This window comes from Triturus cristatus, chromosome 6 (assembly GCF_964204655.1).
Source record: "Triturus cristatus chromosome 6, aTriCri1.1, whole genome shotgun sequence".
NCBI lineage: Eukaryota > Metazoa > Chordata > Amphibia > Caudata > Salamandridae > Triturus > Triturus cristatus.
The window spans coordinates 1,241,527,757-1,241,547,565 of record NC_140589.1 but is presented as its reverse complement, the minus strand read 5'-3'; the positions used below and the strand labels follow the sequence as shown (position 1 = coordinate 1,241,547,565).

Below are 19,809 nucleotides of genomic sequence, written 5' to 3'. Positions count from 1 at the left end.
AATGGAGGCAGCCGATGGGGCATGCAAGGGGTATTGCGAAAGTTTCCAGATCCAACCTGAAGCCTGGGAAATTATAAGGTAAGGAATCTGCAGCTAGAAGTCTCTATCAGATTGCTGGTGTAAAGCCCTCTGCTGTATCTAGAGTGGAGGGAGGCTCTCACAAGAAAACACCAATATGGTCATGAATTTGCCACACTCATTCACCTTGGTTGGATTTAAGCCATATGTTGATATAGTAATCCCCAAGCTAGAGGATGTGAGAGATGGGGAAAAGATCAATTAAACTGCATCAATGCAAGAGGAATTTACACTTAACAAATGCCAATTTTACCTATAATTGAAAGTGAATATGCTACTTACCAGTATGCATCTGTTCTTGGCATGTAGGGCTGCTGACATTCATATCTGTGCATAGATCGCCGCCTAGTGTTGGGTCCGGATGTTTGCACGTTGTTGTCCTGGAAGAGTCTTCGAAGTATCCTGAGATAGGTGACTCCTCCCCTGGACCACAGTGCGCATGGGCATCCTCTCCATCCTCAGATTGTTTTTCGCCATTGTGGCAGTGATGGAGTAGATACAGAAAGTGATGACCATGCTATACAGTAATTCTGAGAGCTGCAGCTGCTAAAGGCGCCGGGGAGGAGGGTGGGCGATATGAATGTCAGCAGCCCTACATGCCAAGAACAGATGCATACTGGTAAATAGCATATTCAGTTCGAGGCATGTGGGCTGCTGAATTCATATCTGTGCATAGAATACATAGCAGTACCTCTCATTAGCGGCGGCTACCAGTGCCAGCTGCAGCGGTCTGAAAAACAGTTTTGAGAACAGCCTGTCCTACAGCTGCCTGCTGTTTTGAGTGTACATCTACACAATAGTGTTTGGTAAATGTATGTATAGTGGACCATGTGGCTGCTCTACATATATCATGTAAAGGAATGTTTCCCAGGAAAGCCATGGAGGCCCCTAACTTACGTGTTGAGTGGGCTCGTGAGGGAATCGTTAATGTGCGTTTAGCCTTTTGATAGCAAATTTGAATACATTTAACGATCCATCTGGCTATACCTGCTTTGGAGATGGCGTTGCCTTTGTGTTGTGGGGAAAAGGCAACGAAAAGTTGTTTTGTCTTCCTAAAGCTTTTGGTTCTGTCTATATAGTACATGAGGGCTCTTTTGACGTCTAGTGTATGGAGCATTCTTTCAGCGACATTTTGCGGATTCTGAAAGAAAACAGGCAGTTCAATCGTTTGATTCATGTGGAACTGCGATATTACTTTAGGCATGAATTTGGGGTTGGTACGTAGTACGACCCTGTTTGCGTGAACCTGTATGAATGGCTCTTGAATGGTTAGTGCCTGGAGTTCACTAACTCTTCTCAACGAAGTGATTGCTACTAGGAAAGCTACTTTCCAGGTGAGGAATTGAATCTCACATGAGTGGAGAGGTTCGAAGGGTGGACCCATCAGTCGGGTGAGGACCAAGTTGAGATTCCACACTGGTGCTGGTGGGTGTCTTGGGGGAATTACTCGTTTAAGTCCCTCCAAGAAGGCTTTGATGGCAGGCACTCTGAATAAAGAGAGGTGCTGCCTGTTTTGGAGATAGGCTGCTATTGCGGTTAAATGGATACGTATTGAGGTGTATGCCAGATTGCATCGGTATAGGTGTAAGAGGTAACAGATTATGTTTTGAATGGATGCGTCTAGCGGGTTAATGTCATTGTTATTGCAATAAATGACAAACCTCTTCCATTTGGCTGCATAGCAAGCTCTGGTAGTGGGTCTCCTAGCTTCCTTAATGATCTCCATACAGTCAGGTGGCAGGTTTAGGTAGCCAAACTCTAGGACTTCAGGAGCCAGATCGCCAGGTTCAGCTGTTGCGGATCTGGGTGCTGAATTTCTCCATGGTTCTGCGTCAAATGCGCGGGTTTGATCCGCAGCCTTTGATGTGGCACCACGGAAAGTTCCAGAAAGGTGGTGTACCATGGCTGGCGTGCCCATGTTGGAGCAACCAGGATGAGTGTCAGTGAGTGTTGTCGCAGTTTGCGTGCCACCAGCGGTATCAACGGCGCTGGGGGAAAAGCGTACGCAAATCTGCCGGACCAGTTCATCCATATCGCATTGCCCTGCGACTGTGGATGTGGGAACCTGGCGGCAAAGCTTTGGCATTTTGGCTTGTGGCGAATAGGTCTATCTCTGGATGACCCCACTGTTGGAAGTACGGTTGGAGTACTGACGGGTGTAGCTCCCACTCGTGCATCTGGTGGCTGTGTCTGCTGAGCAGATCCGCCATCTGGTTGTCCTTGCCGGGGAGGTGTTCCGCCATGAGGAATATGTTCCTCTGAATGGCCCACTTCCACATGCTCTGAGCCAGATGAGACAACTGTGGAGAGTGCGTTCCTCCCTGCTTCTGTATGTAGTACATGGCAGTCATGTTGTCCGTCCGGATCAACACGACTTTGTTGCACAAGTGTACCTTGAAGGCTTTCATTGCCAGGAAGATTGCCATCAGTTCTAGAAGGTTGATGTGCATCTTATTTTGTTGTATTGTCCATAGTCCCTGCACTGTGTAATTGAGTACATGAGCTCCCCATCCCTGGAGAGACGCGTCCGCTGTCAGTATTATTTGTGGAACAGGCTCGTGGAACGGTCGGCCCTTGCAAAGGTTTTGTGGATTCCACCAATGCAGAGAGTTGTATGCCCGACTGCTCACCAACACTAGGTCTTTTAGTTGCCCTTGAGCCTGATTCCATTGACGTGCTTAGCACTCCTGAAGCGGGCGCATATGTAGTCTCGCGTGCGGGACTATGAAAATGCAGGAGGCCATCATGCCTACCAACTGCATGAACACTCGCGCAGGAAGGGAGTGTTGGGGTTTGAACTTTGAGATCAGCATTTGCATGCCGTTGATCCTCACTAAATTTGGCTGAGCTGTGGCTGCCAGAGTGTCTATGGTCGCACCTAGGTACTGTTGTACGTGTGCGGGTTGGAGATGTGATTTTGGGTAATTTAGTGAGAATCCCAGACTGTGAAGAAGGTGAATGGTGCGGGACATGTGGCTGGCACATTGCTGGGCTGACTTTGCCTGAACAAGCCAGTCGTCCAGGTAAGGGTAGACGTGAATGTGTTGACTCCGTAGATGTGCAGCCACAGTAGCTAGGCACTTTGTGAAAACTCTGGGTGCTGTTGTCACGCCGAAGGGAAGGACTTTGAATTGGTAGTGCTGCCCCTGAATAGTGAACCTGAGATATTTTTTGTGTGACGGGTGTATGGGTATGTGGAAATACGCATCTTTGAGGTCTAGCGCGGCTAGGAAGTCTCCCTGTCTGAGCAGCGGGAGAACCTGCTGTAGGGTGAGCATGTGGAAATGCTCTGAGGGAATGTAGTGGTTGAGGGGTCTCAGGTCTATTATAGGTCTGAGTGACCCGTCCTTTTTTGGTATTAAGAAGTACAGAGAGTACACCCCTGTCCCCTGCTGGTGGACGGGCACGACCTCCATTGCGCCTTTTTGCAGCATACTTAGCACTTCCTGCTGTAATAATGCTAAGTGCTCTGAGGACATAGGACGGTGCTTTGGCGGTATTGTGGGTGGAGTGGAGGTTAATTCGAGGCAGTAACCGTGTTGGATAACAGCTTTGACCCACCTGTCCGTGGTGATGGTATTCCACGTGGACAGGAACCGCTGGAGTCTTCCCCCGACAGGTGTTATGTGGTCGGGGGGAAGGGAGAGGGCGTCATTGTTTGTTTTTGGGGGAGGACCTGGTATTGCCGTAACCGCGTCCTCTGCCCTTCGTGCTGGAGCCACGATATCCACCTCGGGTGTTTTTATCATAGGTACTTTGTGTTCCCCCTTTATTGTAGGTTTGCTGTGACCCCTGTCCTCTACCCGCTCCTCTATTTCCGGGGCGACGAAAGGAGCCACTACGAAATGTCTGCGTTTGCAGAGCCCCCATTGACTTTGCAGTGTCTGTGTCTTTTTTTATCTTTTCTAGGGTGGTGTCAACCTCTGGTCCGAATAAGTAGTCGGGGTTGACAGGCTGATTGAGGATGTTGTTTTGAACCTCAGGTTTGAATCCGGAGATTCGTAACCAGGCGTGTCGTCGTAGCAGGACGCTGGTGTTTATTGCTCTCGCAGCTGTGTCGGCGGCATCCAGTGCACACTTAATGGATGCGTTTGTGAGAAGTTGTCCCTCCCTGATGAGGAGCTCCGCTGCCTCTTTGTACTCGTCTGGTAGATGTTGGAGTAGGGTCTCTAACGTGTCATAGTGTGAGCGATCGTAGCGAGCTAGGAGCGCCTGTGTATTGGCAATGCGCCATATGTTTGCCGCCTGGGCTGCAATCCTTTTGCCGGAGGTCTCTAGCACCTTGGACTCTTTGTCCGGGGGAGGAGCATCACCAGTTGTCTGCGAGTGTGCCTGTTTGCGAGCATTAGCAACGACGATGGAGTCCAGAGGTAACTGGCCTCTAATGTACGTAGGGTCCCCAGGTGCGGGCTTGTATTTTTTCTCGATCCTGGGGTTTATTACCCGTGCCCTGGTGGTTTCTTTGAAAATGTCCTTTGCTGGCTTGAGGACACCTTTCAACATGGGCAGAGTCTTTACAGTCCTCTCTGAGGATGCGAAAGTGTCCACCAAGAAATCGTCCTCGATTGTGTCTGAGTGGAGTTGCACTCCATGATTGGCTGCGGCACGTTCAATGAGGGCGTTGAATGCAGCAGTGTCCTCTGTGGGAGACGTTTTTGCGCCATAAAGCTGCGTGTCCTGTGTATCCAGAGCGGCACCTGGGTCTACAGGGTCATCGCAAACTTGATCAGGGTCCTGCTGGCCTTCAGGGTCCATATCCCTGGGGTAGGTGGTGTCGTCACCCATGTAGTCCTCTACTGCGTCCGTGTCGGAGTGCGTCGGAGAGAAGGACTGTGGATCTGGGTAAGAGGTGTGGAGGCGTTCATAAAGAACTGGTTCCGATTCCGCCGGCAGTTTTTGCTTTAGCGGGATCCTGTAAGAGTCCAAAGCCTGCTCGGAAGTGATCTTCCGCTATCGGAGCATGAGCCTGCCGGTGTCGGCGTCGATGAAGTGGGACGGTGATGCCCCAGTAGGAGAGTGTTCAGTAGATGGGGACCTTGTCTGGGTGACACGTGTTCTGATCTCGAATAGTTTCGGCACCGTGGATGGCGGCAAACCAAAGGTGATGTTGGTTGGTGCCGAAGGTGCCTTTTGAGCCTTTTTCAGCTCGGAGCCCGACGTGGCCTGGAGGGCTGCCTTTTCTCTGATGCGTTGCAAGGACGCTGCAACTTGTCGCACCTGGAACGCCGACGGTTCTTTGGCGCCGAGTGGTTCTGTAGAGGTAGGTGTGGACTTCTTTGGAGCCACAGGGTCATCGAGTCGAGGAGAGGTAGTAGCTGTCGACGGCGTCGATGATTGGACAGTAGTCGCTGCTTTCGAGGTGGATTGCGATGCAGCGGCCATTTTAACCTTGGTGGTCGGTGTCGATTGTTTCGGTGCCGGGGGCCGAGGCGCTTTGGGGGTACCGATGGCCTTTCTCTTTGGGTCGGCGCCGACATCGGCTGCAGCGAGTTCGGCACCGAAGTCCCTTTTGGTGCGGTCGGAGCAGACGGTTTTGTCTGGCGTCGAAGGTGTGGTGGTCCTCGAGCCGACCAGTGTCAGTTTCACTTTCGGTTTCTGTTGAACCGGTGCGACGATTGGTTTCGGTTTCGTGGAAGGGAAACCAGTCTTTTTGGGTAATAATGGCTCTCGCTGGATGTCCTAGGCCGGGCCAGAGGCCGGGGCCGAAGAACTGCGGGATTGATCTTGGGTAAGGCCCGAAGGCGATCCCTCGACCGGAGCCGTAGACTGACGCACTGGGATATCCTCCGTTTGGACGGGTAGGCCCTGCTCGTCACCAGAGCTACCTTCTTCGGCCCCTAAGGCCTCATCGTAGTCTCCTACCTCATCGTCGGCTTCTTCCCTGTGAAAAAGCTCTTCATCTACGTCTTCCGATCTGGAACCGCGTTCAGAAGCGGGGCTGGAGGGTATGTTTTCCACGCTTTCAACATCTTCGTCCTCGGTGCTGAAGATGTTGGTCGGGGCCGGTGCCGCTTGCTGCGCTTCAAGTCTCGCGGCTCGTCGATTCCGGAGAGTCTTCTTGGATCTGAATCGGGCACAGGCCATACATTTCGATTCGTCGTGATCCGGTGAGAGGCATTTGTTGCACCCCGGGTGGACGTCGATATGTGGATATTTCGCGTGGCAAACAGGACACCGCTTGAATGGGTCCTCGATTCCATCGTCGATGTAGGGTCGATGGTCGGATATAATGGATCCGAAAAAGTTGTTAAAGTCGCTAAACTAGCCAGTAAACTGTTGATACCGATCAGGAACAGTACCGACGAAAACTAAAGGCCTTTTGGCCTGAAAACTAAATTTTCCTAACTTGAGTCAAGATAAGCACATCCGAACCCAATGGCGGAAAAAAACAATCTGAGGATGGAGAGGATGCCCATGCGCACTGTGGTCCAGGGGAGGAGTCACCTATCTCAGGATACTTCGAAGACTCTTCCAGGACAACAACGTGCAAACATCCGGACCCAACACTAGGCGGCGATCTATGCACAGATATGAATTCAGCAGCCCACATGCCTCGAACTAATGCATATCCTTGAGGTACATTGAGAGGATGCAGTTGCCCACACTATTTCAACCTGCTAGAATAGTAGTGAGACAAATGGGCAAGGGGCAATTTCAAGAATCTACTGAACTCTTCCATCTAATGCCCCAGCCCTATTTAAGGAGCTGAGATTAAAGTGGAAAGGAGACCTGGACCTCATGTAGTGGGGCTGGAGGGATGCATGAATGGCCTTCAAGTGCTGGCCACGACATCCAGGCTGTGCCTGATCCAATATCATTGTCGGCACAGGTTTCGTTTTATTCCTTCGAGACTTTGAAACAGGGAAAACAATACAAAGAATGAAAAATAGAGGTTGAGAAAACATGAAATTAGTTTATACCAACAAAGTAAGGTAACATTTTACAATATATATCAGAAAACCTTCTGTACAAAGCACTGGAAAAAAATCTAAATTAGACAAATTCTTTAGGTCATAGCAGCGTTGAAACTATTTCACTGCTAAAATTCTCCTTGAAAGAATGGAGCCTCTTTAGGTCTGAGAACTGTACAAAAGAAGCCATTTGTTTGAGCTACTACTGATTCTAAAGTAAAGGACGAATACCTGAAAAAAACAGTTCAGTATTCTATCTAGCCTTGGAGGAAACATTCTAAAATGTGGATATGGATGCAAAACAAATTGAGATGTAGTCTTTCGGGACTCCATTATAATTTACTAACATATACTGCACATTAAGTTGATATTAAGTCAATGCCCACTATGTCTGTAGCCATTTCTGGCTTTAATGACCAAGAGATCAGAAATAACTGATGGGAATTTTATGAAATGCTAATTAGAATTTACCTATTATAACCTTAAAATAAATTAAGATGTTAAAATCTTTGGATCATATAGACGAGGACAAAATCAGTAGCAAAACATTATAAGGTTCTGGATTCTAATGAGACAGTGACCGGTTGTAGAGTCTCATTTATGCTTCTGTTAGCTAACATTCCAAAAGTATCCAAGAAGATATAGGACACCTTCATTTTATGTTATTGACATGGCTAAACTCCCTTCACAGGTTGACCTCCAGGTTGCATCAAACAAGATAAGCATGTGAAAACAAAATAATATTTAAAAATGCATCTGCTCCATGCTTATTTGATATTTGCAGTGAGGAACATTTCAGCATATTTCTGTTTATAAAGGATCAATATATTTCAATATGCGAGCCCCAAAATTAAAATTGCCATTTCTAGTCACAATAGAAATACAAAAATACTTACTGGACAAGGAGACTGAAGGAATATAGTCACTTTTTCGTCTTCAAGCATTAACTGCAAGAAAAGCCTTCTTATGAACCCAGAAATGTTTCCGGATGTTGGTAGGCTACTTCTTTGTGGTGCAGATTGGAAAAGCTCACAAAGTACCTTGAAAAAAAAACCACATAGTTTAAGAGCAACAGACCTGCATATACAGCAGAACTATCAGAGTCACTTACCCCTAAACACTTAAGTTCCTTGTTACTGCTTGACTAATGGCATCCCTATATTTTTTTATGAAAATTCCTGGGAGGTGTGTTCATTTTTCTCTCTCTCATACCAACTGTATACTTTCAAAGAGGTACCAAGTGGTTCCACAGGATCAGAAGCACATTTATACAGTAGTGGCTTTTGAGTTACATCCCATTTTATATTTGGATACAAAGTTATGACTTGCATATGGGCCTATATGATTAGGTACAGAAAATGTTACTACCTAAAAAAAAATAAAAAACTGTACTATAGTACTGGTTACATGGGGACAAGACGCAATTCTGTATCAAAAAATAACCATATAAATGACCACACTTATTTGAAATTGTATGAATGAAAAAGTCTAATGAAGCAGAGTATGCGGGGGAAGGTGACTAAACTATCTGTAAAGGGAAAACAAGTTAAATAACAGAAACATTGGTACAATAATAGAATAAAAGTGGCAAACGCCGCACTAGGTCCTTTAATTCTAAGGGGGTTAGTGTGTGCATTGTAGAAAATGTGACTCATTCCAGCTGCTGAAATCCAAAGTTGGGCATCAAGTCCATACCTAGCTATGTTAGGAGTTACATCGAGATGGGGAGGTATTCTCAGGATGGCATTTATTGAAGACACCACATTCAAGTGGACTCTGAAGATACTGATTATGAATCCATTTGGATGACTAATAAGCTTTTTGACTATAAAGCATCTTTGGGGACGGATAGCGTGATTATTTTTCTTAGCCATTAGTTAGAAGGTAGTCGAATTAATGTGGACATGGGAGAACCCTCGTAAAAAACAATTTTTAATAAAAGATGGAACAATGACTTTCTAAATTCATACATGCTTTGATATGGGAGCAAGCCATGCACAAGATAACAAATCAGAGCAGAGTGGTAGGCACAGTTAAAACAACACCACTACTAAAAGGCGCATTGGCAAAGCTAATAGGTCTTGCCTTGCTGACCGATTTTTTTTGCCAATGCTTTTCGTCAATTCTGTGCAGCATCAAAAGCTCAATGATTTTCTGATGCTGTGGTGTAGTAGTGGCAAATAAATGATGACGTGTGTGCACAGTGTTAATACACATCCGTTACCATATATGCGTGCGCCAGAGGAATCATTAGGGAGCCCTTGCTTTGATTTTTTATTTACCGATCCAAAATGATGGACACCACTTGGATCGGTAAGTAAAAATGCTCTACTGAGCGGCCTGGCAGTAAATGGCAGCTGCCGGGCCCTCCCAAAAAAAAAAGAAAATGAAGAAAATATGTCAAAATGTCCTCAAGGGTTTAGGGGCGACAGAAGAGCACATGGGGAGGAAGCAATGGAAGAGGATAGGAGAGGACAGGAAAAGCTGCAGAGACGAACAGAGCAAAACGGAGGACAAAGGAGAAGTATGCAAGAGAGCGAGTAACATGGAGTGTGGGGGCAGAAACACAAAGGATTGAGCAGCAGTGGAAGGTTGCAAGTCTGCCAATCAATAAGATGGTAAAGAGGCTATGTTCCAGGGGAGGGAAATAGAAGTGAGGGTAAGCCATTATATAAGTAGTCCGCAAATGAAAGGGAAAATAACTCCAAACAATGGTAAGTCTAGATGGTTGAAGCCCACAGTAAGTTTTTCATAAGCCCATAAAAGGTCTTTTGCAACCAGACAGCTTGCACTACCTGGTAGGCAAGACCTAAACGGTTCCAGAAGAAAATAAAGTATGCAATATGCAGACCAATTAAAAAATCTACACAAAAGTAAAGAAGCTAGACACATTGAATGTTAACAGAATAAGCATCCCACTTTTTAAGCAACGCAAAGCTTTATGTGATTTTGACTCATGCCTAGATCCTAGGCACCTTAGATAAATATAGTGTGGATTTGTACCGGACATCTGCTTCCTGCAGACATAGCACAGTTTAAATCCTGTGGTCTTTGGGGGAGGGTGCTGTGGAGGCATTTCCACTGGCACATGCTTGAATTCATTGAAATTCTAGCATCGGTAACGCAGACGGTTGGCAGAAGAGCTCTGAATCCACGTCTAAGGACATGAATAGAAAGGAACCGACGTCAGTGTACATGGGTGGGACCTAAATGCGGCTTTGCACATTCACTTCCATGGTAGCGCAAGGTCGTCGCAGAGTCTGAAAGTGCCACCAGTCTAGTACCTGTGCATATCCGAAGAAGTGACAAATCTTTGGTTTAAAGCATCCACCAGAAAAGTACATATTAAGACAATACTTGCCTAATTTGACTTGCCTACAATCTGTATTTTAATGCGTATATTATTGTCTCTCTCTAAACTGCCTGTGAAAGGTTAGCAGGGCAAGCGAACATATATACACATAGTTCTTATGTCAACTGTGATACCACAGTCAGTTCTGTGTTAACAGCAAAGAGCAGTCACTTGCAGAGACTTAAGAGTCCAGTCTTATAATGTAAAAAACAATATTAAATACCCCAGAAAGCAAAGCAGTGATGCACAAGTTACTACTTGTGTATATATCTGTAAGAGATATTAGTTAGTGATAGATTCCTTACCTTAGAATATCCCCAGGCGTCAGACCTAATCCGGAAAGTTTTTCTAGCAGTACCCCTGCGCGTCAGTAGGTGGCGTTGTGCGGCTCCGAGTCCATCGCTGGCATCGTATGCGCCGAGATGACAGAACGGAGACTACTTAGGCGCCTCCCATGCGCGCTGACGTCAGTTCTGTACACGACTTTCTGCGCCAGAAACGCAGAGCCATGCAAGAAACTGACCACTGGTGCCAAGAAACTAGGGCCCTGAAAGGGATGACCTTAAGTGTGTTTTGCATTCTGAGAACATTTTCCTTCATTTAACTTATGTTTTTCATAATGCATTTATAAATGTGTCTTTGACGTTTTCTGAAGTTTCTCTCTCCAAACGAGTTCAATGCCTTCTGATTCATGCGAGGTCACTATATTTGTATTTTTATGTCTTTTTCTTGAAGTTGCATCTTCTTAATGAGACTGTTAGACTTTCAGCCTCAGTTTCCATGGCTCACATATCTGTTTCCTTCATTTTTAGAGCCAGCGTTTCCAGACACCCCGGCTCAAATTAAGGTGCCCCTTTTGTCCCTGACTCACTCCCTCTATCATACGGTGAAGGTTCCCTGAGCCTTGTGCTCAGCCCCATGCCCTCTTGACCCTTAAAAAATTCTCCCTCCAACAGTAAGCGCCGTGATGACATCACTGAGACTACTTAGGCGTCACCTATGCGCGCTGACGTCAGTTCTGTACACGACTTTCCGCGCCAGGAACGCAGAGCCATGCAAGAAACTGACCACTGGTGCCAAGAAACTAGGGCCCAGAAAGGGATGACCTTAACCCTAGAAATCCGTTCGCAGAACGGGGAGGATGGCTGGAGCGGTAAGGAATCTATCCCTAACTAATGTCTCTTACAGATATATTGTTACACAAGTAGTAACTTGTGCATCTGAAAGAGACACGTTAGTGATAGATTCCATACCTTAGAAAAGATACCTCAGCAATACCAACCCCGGTGGTGGGTCTGCGAAGAGATTAGACCAGAAAGTCACGGAGAACAGAACGGCCAAAGAAGCCGTCTCTCCAGAATTGACTGTCAAGTCAGTAACACTTGGTAAACCTGTGCAGCGAGGCCCAATAGCTACCTGACAAATATCCTGCAAGGGAACACCGCGTCCCAAGGCAGTAGTGGCTGCCGTTGCCCTGGTAGAATGGGCACGCAGCCCCACAGGAGGCTTCTTCTTAGCCAATGAGTAGCATGCTTTGATGCACAGAACGACCCAACGAGAGATGGTCCGTTTAAGCACAGCCCGATCTCTTTTGGCGCCCACGTAGCCAACAAAGAGCTGGTCATCCACCCGGAACTGCTTTGTGCGCTTCAGATAGAACGAGAGTGCACGTTTTGGGTCCAGACTGTGGAGCCAGTCCCTCTGTTGAAGGATGCGGAGGCGGAAAGAAGGTAGGCAAAGTGATGGTCTGCCCGATGTGGAAGGGCGTGACAACCTTTGGCAAAAAAGAGGGACGGGTCCTTAAAACCACCTTGTCCGGATGAACAGAAAGGAAAGGAGGTTTGGAAGAAAGAGCTTGGAGCTCGCTCACTCTTCGGGCAGAGGTGATAGCTACCAAGAAAGCAGTCGTAAGTGCACATCAGATAAGTTAAGACAAGATTCAAGTCCCATTGAGGCATTATGAACGTCACAGGAGGAAAAATGGGCGTAATGCCTTTTAGGAAACGTTTAACAACCGGGGACTTAAAGAGTGAAGGCTGATCTGGAAGCCTCAGAAAGGCGGAGATGGCTGAAAGATAACCTTTGATAGTGCCCAGAGCAGAGCCCTGCTAGGCCAAGGACAGGAGGAACAGAAGGACCTCAGAAAGAGGGGCAGAAAGGGGATCCACAGACTTTGATGCACACCATGCCACAAACTTGTTCCACCAGCAGGCGTATACCCTCTTAGTGGAGGGACGCCTAGCTGCCAGAATGACATCACAGACTTCGGGAGGAAGATCGAAAGTTGTAAACTGTCGCCGCTCAATCTCCACGCATGGAGGTGGAGGCTGGACAGGTTCGGGTGGAGGACCGTCCCCTGCTGCTTCGACAGAAGATCCTCCCGAAGAGGCAGTCGGATCGGGGGATCGATCGCCATGCTGAGTAGCTCGGGATGCCAGTATCTTCGTGCCCAATCCGGAGCCACAAGGATGACTTGGATCCGGTCGCACCGAATCTTCTTCAGCACTCTGGGCAGAAGTGGTATAGGCAGAAAGGTGTACAACAGACCGCAACTCCACTCGCGACGAAAAGCGTCGCCTAGCGAGTGCCGCCTTGGAAATTCCAACGCGCAGAACTGAAGACATTGTGCGTTGTCTTTGGTGGCGAATAGATCTAACCAAGGCTCTCCCCACTGCTGAAAGAGACCTTGCGCCACGTCCGAGTTCAGACGCCATTCGTGATCAATCAAGCACTGGCGGCTGAGTTTGTCCACCCTGGCGTTCAGAGAACCTGCAAGGTGTTGAACCATCAAGGTGATGCCTTGATGTTCCAGCCATGTCCAGAGGCGCAGAGCCTCCTGACATAGGGTCCAGGACCCCACCGCGCCCTGTTTGTTGCAATACCACATGGCGGTGGTGTTGTCCATGAACACCTGCACCACACTTCCCCGGACAGAGGGAAGAAATGCCTTCAGTGCAAATCGGATCGCCCGAAGCTCCAACAGATTGATATGGAGCCGGTACTCTGCCGGAGACCAGAGGACTCTGATCTCCACCTCACCCAAGTGGCCTCCCCATCCCAGGAGGGACGCATCGGTCACCACTGTGTGCTCCGGTTGGGGAAGGGAGAGGGATCTGCCATTGACCCAATCGCGATTCGTGATCCACCACTGCAATTGCCGTGCAGTGCCCTCCGAGATCTGGACATGATCGGACAGGTTGCCCTGATGCTGCGTCCACTGAACATCAGGTCCCACTGCAGAGCCCGCATATGCCATCTGGTATGTGTCACCAGCAGGATGCAGGAGGCCATCAGGCCCAGAAGCCGGAGGGTCATCCTGACTGAAACCCGGGACAGAGGCTGAAAGTTCAGAATCATAGCCTGAATATCCCGGACTCGCTGCTCGGGAGGATAAATCTGAAAATGCGTTGAATCCAGAATCGCTCCGATGAGGGGGAGCTTCTGAGAGGGACTCAGGTGCGACTTTGGCACGTTGATGTAGAACCCCAGCAACTGCAGGAGGTCGGCCGTAGCCTGAAGGTGGTTGATGACTGCCTGGGGCGAGCCTGCCTTCAACAACCAGTCGTCAAGGTAAGGGAAGACTGACATCCCCCGACCTGCGCAGGTGAGCTGCGGCCACCGCCATCACCTTTGTGAACACCCGAGGGGCGCTGGTAAGGCCGAAGGGGAGCACAGCAAACTGAAAATGCTTCTGGCCTACCGTGAACCCCAGGTAACGCCGGTGGGCCAGCAGGACGGGGATGTGAATATATGCGCCCTGCAAGTCCAACGCTACCATCCAGTCTCCAGGGTCGAGGGCAGCCAGGACCTGAGCCAGCATTTTGAACTACTCCTTCCGGAGGAAGCGATTGACGTTCCAGAGATCCAAGATGGGGCGCAGGCCCCCTTTGTCCTTCTTGGGGACCAGAAAGTAGTGGGAATAACTTCCTACTTCCGGCCCAGCAACGCACTCGATGGCCCCCTTGGCCAAGAGGGCCGTGACTTCCTGCTGGAGAAGTATCAAGTGATCCCCGACATGCGGTGGCACAGAGGTGGCATGGCTGGAGGGGAGGACTGAAAAGGAAGGGAGTAACCCTGGCAATACCCACTTGTCCAATGTGATATCGCACCAGTGGGGGAGGTGGTGGCGTATCCTGTCACCCACCGGCATGGGGTGCTCCACAAAGCTCGGATTAGGAAGGTTTGGAGGCAGAAGCGGCGGAGGTGGACTGACCCCCCCCCCCCCACTGATTCCCAGACCCGCCCCTGCGGAAGCCGCGGCGAGGCTGGTTCTGCACAGGCTTGGTGAAGGAACGCGCCTGGGTACCTCTACCGTGGCCACGAAAGGAACGAAAACCAGGAGTGGCCGGGCTCTTAGCGGAAAGACCCAAGGACTTGGCCGTGGCTCGCGAGTCCTTAAAACGCTCCAGTGCACTGTTGGCCTTATCACCAAACAGGCGAGTGCCATCAATGGGCATGTCCATGAGCGATCTTTGGACATCGGGCAAGAACCCGGTAGATCGCAACCAGGCGTGGCGACGAAGCGCCTGTCGTAGAAATCAGCCTACCCAGTGAGTCCGCGGTGTCCAAACCACACCGAATGGTGAACTTAGCCGCATCCTTACCCTCAGCAACAGCTTGGGACAGCACAGCGTGGGTCTCCTCAGGACACTGAGGCAACACCTGTGCAACTGTATCCCACACCGCGTGGGAATAGCGGTCCAATAAACAGGCGGTGTTCACTGACCGCAGCCCCAAGCTGGCCGAAGAGAACAACCGCTTACCGAACTGCTCCAGCTTCTTAAGAGCCCTTATCTGGCAGAGTCGCGGGAAAGGCACTCTGTGACGTCAAGGCTTGGATGACCAGGCTCTCAGGCGTAGGATGAGTGGTCAGAAAAGTGGGATCGCAAGGCGGTGACGCCTGGCGACATTCTTATCCACAGGGGCCCCCGTGGCTGGCCGCGACCAAGTGCCCAACAAGATGTCAGTGAGGGCGTTGTTAAATGGGAGCAGGGGCTTCGATGAAGTGGACGCCGTCTGGAGCACCTCAGTGAGGAGATTAGTTTTGAGGGCCACCATAGGGAGATCAAGGTTAAGGGCCTCAGCTGCCCGAAGGAGCAGCATCGTGTAGGAGGCGCCCTCCTCCATGGTAGGCAGGGGAGAGGCAAACCCCGGGTCAGAGAAGACATCGAGGTCGCCGGCATCCTCCAAGTCGTCCAGCCAGTCCTGCTCGGAGTCACACTGACGGGCAAAAGGGTCCTTGGACCCCTCCCAGTTGTCCTCCACCTCTGTCGCATGGGGAACAGACCACAGCGGCAGAGCTGGAGCCGGAGAAGGAACATACGGCGTCGGAAATGGCACCGGGAACGGCGTCGGCCGGGGCCGAGCCGGCGCCGCGTCCCAGTGCGGATCCCAGGTAGGAACAAAATGGTCCTGGAACCGGGGAAAGGGCGGGATGAATGGCACCCACTGCGGCGCCGGAGGCGGAGCCGAAGGTGGCGCTTGGGCCGGAGCCGGCAGTGCTGGACCTTGTGGCGCCGGGGCCAGAGCCAACAGTGCAGGATCCTGTGGCACCAAAGCCGGCGGCCCAACAGGATCCAGACACGGGACCGCGAAGGCACGCTGGCGGGAGCCCGAGGCCTAAAGAGGCGGTCCATGGTAGAAAGAAATTCTTGCACCTATTCAGGAGTCGCCGACGGACCCGGATAAGGTGGATAGGCCGCGGGACTCACAGGCTCCAAAGGAGCCGCAGGGCAGAACACCTGTCCCCCTCATCCGAGGACCGACGGGGGGACGTCGGAGAGCGAACTCGCTTCTTCGACTTCTTTTTGTGTCGTCTCTTACCCGAATCCGAGGGCGAAGACTTGGAGCCTGAGGAGCGATGACTGCGGCCCCGCGAGCGTTCCCGGGAACGGTCTCTGGACCTGGAACGGCGCTGGGACGAGTGCCGGACCTCCAGCAGCTTCGGGCACCGCTCCCTCAAGGCCTTCTGGGCCATGGCCTGACAGTCCCGGCAGGACCGGGAGTCGTGGTCGGTCTCCAGGCAGAAGAGGCAAACATCGTGGGGGTCCGCCACCGACATATTGCGACGGCAGGCCCCACAAGACTTAAACCCAGGAATCCCTACGTGCACCAAGGAGAAAAGGAGACAAAAAGTCTCAAAAAGGGTAGTCAAAAAGTGACTAAGGTACGTGCTCTAACCGGATCTGCGCTTTCTGGCACGGAAAAAGAAAGAACTGACGTCAGCGCGCATTGGTGGCGCCTAAGTAGTCTCCGTGACGTCATCTCGGCGCTTACGACGCCAGCGACGGACACAGAGCCGCACAATGCCACCTACGGACGCGCAGGGGTACTGCTAGCAAAACGTTACGGATCCAGTCTGACGCCTGGGGATATTCTAAGGTAAGGAATCTATCACTAACGCGTCTCTTTCAGATAGCTAAAATGCCAGTGTGTCACATAGCATTGGGCAAAATGGCAGCACTGCAGTCATCCGTTAGGATCATTTATGAAAGATGTGTAGACTTGGATAAGAGCATTACCACTGACAGGCTAGTAAGAATGAGCAATTGCCAATAAGATGTCTTTAAAAGGTCAGCAGGGCTGAGTAAGTGCGATATGAACGTCAGATTTTCCTATGAAAGTATGACAGCTTGTTCAGTTTCAGTTACATCTCAGACCAGTGACTGAACTTGTACTAGGGCTGGCCACAGTCACTTAGGTTTCAGGATCACTTTCAAATGCCCCCTATGCTGGAGGAGACTCAGCCTACAATAAGTCATACAACTTGAAGGCCAACATAATTAATGCAAGTTATTTTACATTCCTGATTTCATCATATATCTAGCTGAATTTGCAATACATAAACAACCAAGTCATGGGCCTTGCCGTTCTAGTTTACACATTCACCTTTAGAGCTTTCATGTTGCGAGCAACAGATAGTGGAAGTCTCCTGATGCCCAATTTAATGGTGCTCATTTTGTTTACCTTGGGAAGATTAAAAGCTGCAAGGATGAGCCGCAGTATTTAGTTCCAACTACGGGGTCAAACAGCTCCCGACAATGGATACAGTACTCCAGTGAGCCACCAGCCATGGCTTAGTAATATAATTTTATCAAATGAATACACTTCTACATAAAATATAAGTTTCACTCTGTCTTTAAGAACAGAAGATCTGGAGCAGGCCGTGAGAATCTACCAATTCTATTAGGTTATAAGCCTTTAGATCTAATGGCATTTTTTTTATTTTTTAAACCATTTCTTATTTGCTTTGCGAAAGTCAATAGTTAACAGAGTTGGGAGTGTCATGAGTGACATGCTCCCTTTCAATATCTTAGAGCAAATATGAGGAAGCAGATCTTCCATTCTACACTTAAACACTGTGCCAAGAATATTTTTCCTGTGGTGGAAGAAATTTACTGCTCTTTCTAACACACACTGTGGAAGGCTCTTGCTTCCCACTGAAGCTCATATTCCTTACTTCTATTGTGGCTGCTATTGATGCTGGTTCAATAGGGAAGAAGCAGCTCTGCAGGATGTGTTTGGAGATGTGGCATATGATCAGGGACACAATGATCATACCAACAGAGAAATTCCAACTACCTTCCCAAAGCTGCTAGTATCATTACCAACAAGTGTGATAATAATGGGGGTTCTGTCATCTTCAGATCCTACTTTAAACATAGCTACTTACAGAGGTGGAAGCCTTGGAAAAAGTAAATTTCCAAAGCAATATTTTTAGAGGAAATGTATGATCTCAGGCACATAATACCAGGAAGTAGGGAAATAAACTTTGCTTCACTGCGGCACTTGCTGACAATGTCTCATGTCAATGTCTATCTGAGTGTGCCCTATTCCTTTATTTAAAAAAAAAAAGTTATTAATTCACCATCTCTGATATTGCCTTGCCCGGCCTGTCCGTTGAGGACCGGGAGCGGCTGGACGCCCCCTTATCGTCGGATGAAATAGCGACCGCGATTCGTTCCCTTCGCTCGGGCAAGGCTATGGGTCCTAACGGTCTGCCCATTGAACTATACAAATTGCGTCCTGATAAGCTCGCGCCCTTCCTCAGCCGCATGTTCCGCGACTCTCTTGCGGCGGGTTCCCTTCCGGCCGACCAGCGTTTGGCCACTATAGTCGTTATCCCCAAGGAGGGCAAGCCGCGTGACCGCTGTACTTCTTACCGGCCTATTTCACTGCTCAATGCGGAGCCTAAAATCCTGGCGAAAGTCCTGGCCAATCGATTGTTGAGTGTCGTGTGCGACCTTATTCATCCGGACCAATGCGGCTTTATCCCGCACCGCAACACCGCTCTTAACTTGCGGCGTCTGCACGGTGCCCTTGCCAGGGCGGAGTTCCTCTCCGAACTGGCCGTGCTGGTTTCTTTGGATGCCACGATGGCATTTGACACTATTGAGTGGCCATTTCTCTGGGCCGTCTTGGATAAATTCGGCTTTGGAGAGGGATTTATTGGCTGGGTGAGGCTCCTTTACACGGGACCCATGGCTCAAGTTGTGGTGAATGGGCGGGTCTCTCGGCCCTTTGCCCTTGGCAGGGGCACGAGGCAGGGGTGCCCGTTGTCCCCGTTGCTTTTTGCTCTCGCCCTGGAGCCACTCGCTGCCTGGCTCCGTTGGGAGCCCTCGCTTAGAGGGATCCGGTGGGGCCCGGGCTTCGAAGATCGGGTCTCGCTCTATGCGGACGACATTCTCCTGTATCTCACCTCACCGCGGCAGTCACTCAATGTCCTCTTTGACGTTCTGACCTCCTTTGGGAACAATTCGGGTCTCACGATCAATTGGTCTAAATCCTGCGTTTATCCCATCTCTGGTGGTCTTCCTCTCCTGCCGCCTCGGCTCCCGATTCAAACATCTCTGAGCGGCTTTAAGTACCTGGGGATATACGTTTCGCTGGACCCGGTGGCTCGCTATGAGCAGAATCTCCTGCGTCCACTTCGGCGACTACGGGAGGACACGGCCCGGTGGTGCAGGCTGCCCCTGTCCCCGCTGGGTCGGGCCGCGCTGTTTAAAATGATGTCCCTTCCCAGGTTCCTCTATGCCCTCCAGAACTCCTTCGACGTTATCCCAGTGGCCTACTTTCGGGAGGTGGAGAGCCTGCAGAGGAGACTGGTGTGGAACGGGCGGGCGCGTATTGCTCTTGCCAAGCTCACTCTCCCCTGGTATGACGGGGGCATCGCGCTTCCTGACATTCGCAGGTACTATTGGGCCTCGCAGCTATCTGCCATTAACCACGCCACTTATGCGCCCGGCTTGAATCCGGCGTATGAGATGGACAAGTTCCTGCTTCCCGGCGGGAACTACAACAGGGCACTTTATTCCCGCCTGGCTGGCCGGACCCTTACGGGCCCTACTAAGATTGCTGTGCGGACCTGGAGGGCTGCCACTGCGGCCATGGGCTGGAGTGAGCGATTAACATGTGCTACTCCCTTGTTTGCCTCCGACCGCCTGGGCAGCTTGTGGACCACCAAGGGGT

General features: G+C 50.0%; 1 protein-coding gene across 1 annotated transcript in view; it reads right to left on the bottom strand.

Moving 5' to 3' along the window:
- The window catches only part of BIRC6 (baculoviral IAP repeat containing 6), a 1,973,616-nt gene that overhangs the window by 514,457 nt on the left and 1,439,350 nt on the right, over nt 1-19,809 (bottom strand). Inside the window, exon 56 of the mRNA XM_085609819.1 lies at nt 7,886-8,029. Coding sequence (XP_085465945.1) covers nt 7,886-8,029 — 144 coding nt within the window. The remainder of the gene's footprint in view (nt 1-7,885; nt 8,030-19,809) is intronic.